At 46.6% G+C, this 4,397-nt stretch overlaps 1 protein-coding gene across 1 annotated transcript in view; it reads right to left on the bottom strand.

Annotated features, from left to right (window-relative positions):
- The window catches only part of XKRX (XK related X-linked), a 14,065-nt gene extending 10,497 nt beyond the window's left edge, over positions 1-3,568 (bottom strand). The window contains exon 1 of the mRNA XM_007467958.1: positions 2,629-3,568. Coding sequence (XP_007468020.1) covers positions 2,629-2,963 — 335 coding nt within the window. The 5' untranslated portion in view covers positions 2,964-3,568. The remainder of the gene's footprint in view (positions 1-2,628) is intronic.
- Between the last annotated feature and the right edge of the window lie 829 nt (positions 3,569-4,397).

Below are 4,397 nucleotides of genomic sequence, written 5' to 3'. Positions count from 1 at the left end.
TAGGGAAAACTCTAAAATCCAGGAGAGAAAAAGATGGAAGGAGAGAACAGAAAAGGAAAAAAAGCAACTTTCTCTTCTTATTCAGGAAAAATGCATAAGTGCATTTCCACCAAGAGAGTTTAGATTTTAACCCAAGCCCATCAATACTATTGCTGAATAAAACATTGGGGGAGGCGGTGGCATGAAGAATTCTGTTTATGCTTCTATTCTTAAGGCCATTTACTGGTTTAAGTAAGCGTGTTTGCCTTGCTTATAAGCGGCAGCAAATGAGAGTACATTTACATTTTCAGAAGTATCTTTGCATTTCATATAAGGGAGCCAGGACCTCCAAACACCTTCATGTGCCTAGTAGCATTCATCAAGTTCCTGCCTACCTAAAAAGTAATTTGCCTTGAAAATAAGCATTATCAAGGATATGATTTATGAGCTTTTAATTATTTTTTCCCTGATGTGGGGTAGCTGACTGAGATTATAAATGCTTTCCAATCATTTCTAGTGGGAGCTAAATGACAAAAATGAAACATAGTACTCAACACTCCATATGGATGGTCCAAATCAAAGATGGTTTGGGAGGCCACAAAGCAAAGAGAGAAGTCAAAACAGAGCTGGGGCAGAACTTACTGAAATTTGCATCTTAAGGGTGATTGATCCGTTAACTCAATATATTGCATTTGAAAAGGGCAAGAAGAATGGTTTCCTTGCTCCTCTAATGACATCTCTAAATGACATCTTGGTTCCAAGTTCGAGATGAGGTGTTCCTTTCACAGTTTAACTTCAAAGATTTAGAACTGGAAAGGCCCTTTAGATTACCTAGTACAGAGGTTGCATAGGCCAGCTGAGTCACATCCGACGAACAGCTGTGGCGTGTTTGGCCCAGACAGTGCTTTTATTTAATTACCAAAATCAGTTGTCAACATGTTCAATCATTCTATTTCACATGAAATCCTGTCTTGGGAGCTTGTCCTGAAAAGTTGGGGCCTTGGTGATACAGGGTCTGAATTCCAACAGGGAAACAATGGGCCGGAGCTGCAGAGAGGCTGGACTCCTTTAGGCAGATCTTGCGGACTCCAGATTACCACAGTACTCACTAACACTCCATCATTTCTCTAACACCGAGACTTCATTTTTACTTATCATCACACATGAAACTACTGTTTTTTCTCATCCTTGGCTTGCTTCACTCATTTATGATACCTGCCTGGCCCCTGTAAGTGTATGAGTTTACGACCCATGAGCTAGCCCAACCCATTTATTTTACAGATGAAGGACCTGAGGCTCAAGGCATCTTCAGGGATTTCACCAAGGCCATGTAACTAGTCAATGACAGAGGGCAAACTAGATTCCAGGTCTCCTGAATTCCAGGCCACTGTTTCTGTTGATGTCTCATATTTTCACTGATGGAGCGTAATCAATTCCTCCCCATTTAAACATATCGATAAATTTTTTTTTAAAGGGGGCAGTTCCATCCTTAGCTTCAGACTGTGTTTATTTCTAAGGATGAAATATCTTCGCATTGCAATTACAACATCAACACTCTGACCCATATTCCTCAGCTGACTGCAAGTTTCTGCCTCTCTTGCAATCAAGATAAATTTGGTCCATTCTTTCCTACTGAGCTCAGAAGTTTTGCAACATCTCTCTACCTTGAAAATCACATAGCATCCAGATGAGACTTCTGACACAGATGCCTGTATCCCTAGGATAAGGCACATTCTTTCTTTTTTTTTTTTAAACATCTTTATTGGAGTATAGTTGCTTTACAATGGTGTGTTAGTTTCTGCTTTATAACAAAGTGAATCAGCTATACATATACATATATCCCCATATCTCCTCCCTCTTGTGTCTCCCTTCCACCCTCCCTATCCCACCCCTCTAGGTGGTCACAAAGCACCGAGCTGATCTCCCTGAAGGCACATTCTTGTCCCTTCAAAACAATCTGAATGGAAAGACTCAATACTATTACATTGTGCTACAGCATCCAGATGGAGAGATAGGCTATCTTCCTTTGCCCCCTTCTAACCGTGTACCTTTATTGCAGAAAGATACAGAGATAAATAGGAGACCAATAAACTGACAGAGAAAAATAAACTACAATGGGTTCGGGTACCAGATGAGCACAAATGGCTTAAAATACTTTCCAGATGTCAAATAACTCCAGAAAATTTGAAAATATCAGTAGCAGCAGCCCAAGCAACTCAGGGTAAAGAAACTGAATGTGAGATGGGATGGAGGGGGTAAGGAACTTCCATCCAATTTAAAGAGCATCTAAAAGGCAGAGTCAAAATAACACACTCTGAAGCTATAGCCTGTGTTTACAAGGTGACCACATCAATTGGTCTCATACCAATTTCACAACCCGAATCCAGATAGCAAACATTGTCAAATGAAGTCTTATTAACGGTACCATACATGGTTTCGGAACACAGGTACATGCCATATGTTCACTGTGGTGGCACTTAAGACTGCAGATAAGACTTTTTGGATGGTAGGCAGGGAAACCAAGAGTGGGAGGGAATAGGAGAATCGATTCGATTCAAGGCACAGTAACAGTCTTAAAAATATTAAATTCATCTTTCTCTGCACAGTTGGGGGGTAGGGGAGGAGGGAAAAGATTTAAAAGTTGCTCACCTGATAACAGGTCCCAAGAGGATTAGATGCATAAACAATGATAGTGGCTTGTCTTTGGCCAGATCTCTGTGGACAAAAATGAGGGTCAACTGGACCATAATGGATGAAAACATAAAGAAGGAAAAGGTGTATGCCATCCAGTAGGTTTCACTATTCTTCCGATAGATTCTAACCATGTACAAGGCAGATGCTGCCTCCCCACAGTACAAAAACGTGGAGAAGAGGATGCCAAATGGAAAGGTAAATCGGGGGTTGGTCCCACGGATGACATCTTCCTCCAGAGAGGATATCGGCTCCACGCTTGGCTCCTCAGGAATTTCAAAAACTCGGTCCATTGTCGAGGTTCTGAGTGTTGTGGTCTGGTCTTCAGAGCACTCCCATCCCCACCTCCCAAGAGAACCCTGTAGCCACTGCAGTGCAAGTATTGGTGAGGAGAGCTGTCAAGTCCAATTCCAGAACGGAGATGTACTAGTTAGAGCAGGAGACCGCTCTCTTCTCCTCTCAAATTAGACTTGTTGGAGTCTGGGATGAAAAGCCCATATCTCCTCCCACTTTGAAACTAGACTCTTGATTGGCCCAGGGTTCTAATCGTCAACTACGTGCTGTGTAAGTTGGACAAGGCAAAAGCAAGCATCTTAGCGCCCAGTCCGGAGTCCAATTCCAGGCGCGTCAAGAGCCATGGGAACAGCTGTTTCCGTGGCGGCTCCGCCTTTCGCAGCCCCCCAGGCAGGACGGGTAGCCACTCTCGCGGGCACCGACACTCAGCAGATCCTCTTGAGGAGCCCTGACCACTGTGCTCTCTCAAATCAGCTGAGAACTGAGCCAGGGCAGAAGAGGGGGCGCAGCCTGAGCGTCCCTTCGGGGATCCAGTTCACTGCCCAGGTACCCTAGCTAATGCTAGGCCGCGGCTATTAGCTCGCCTACTCGCCGGCGGTCTCTCCGCACCCGCGCTCAGTCAAGAGTTCTCATGGCGGCTCCTCCAATTCCCCAAGCTCCGCCCCCAAGGCAGCCAGGCCAGGGACAGGAGCAGTCACAACCCCGGCCCCGAGCGCAGTCACCGGGGAGAGAAGCAGAGCACGCGCCCACTGCAGGATCAAGAGAAAGCTGGAGGGGCTTCTTTTCCACAGAGAAACTTTACTAGAGAAAAACACGACGTGCGGGGCGCCAACCCGGCCCGACGGATGTCGGCAAACTCTTGGGCGCCGTCTGCTGCCGGGGTCCTGCCTGGCTCGCAGTTCCAGCTGTGAGAGGTCGGTGGCTTCAGGAACGAAGGCACCGATGGCGGGGCTGCACGAAATGGGAGAGACAGCTGGGGCCAAACAAAACCAGCCTGCGACTTCCAGGGCGGGCAGATGAAGGATGCTTGCTGCATAGAGGCGCGACAAAAAGGGGCTTGGGCCAACCTTCAGAAGCACTTCTCATCACGACCCCCGGACCCTGGAGGGAGCCACAGCTTTCCTCTTCGCCAACAGCAGCAGACCCCCAGTTCTACCCCGCCCTCCCTAACTAGCTCGCTCCCACACTCACTCAAGCCAGGCGGTTAAGCAGGAGTGTCTCTCTCGGCCTCAGGGTTGAATTTCCCTAGGTCCTATTGCCCTACAGATTTTATCACGGTGGGGCTGGGGAGAGACCTGGGGGGCAATTGGGCCGTAGAGTTTCCTTTCCAAACGAGAGTGTATGTAGCAGAAGGAAGAAAGAGAAAGAGGAAATGTCAAAGAAAGACGCAAAGTCAGCCCACAGACCCATATTATATGCCTTGATTTCTCCAC

The sequence above is a fragment of the Lipotes vexillifer genome, unplaced genomic scaffold (assembly GCF_000442215.2).
Source record: "Lipotes vexillifer unplaced genomic scaffold, Lipotes_vexillifer_v1.1 scaffold152, whole genome shotgun sequence".
NCBI lineage: Eukaryota > Metazoa > Chordata > Mammalia > Artiodactyla > Lipotidae > Lipotes > Lipotes vexillifer.
The sequence above is the reverse complement of the archived record's forward strand: the minus strand, read 5'-3'. Positions and strand labels throughout refer to the sequence as shown.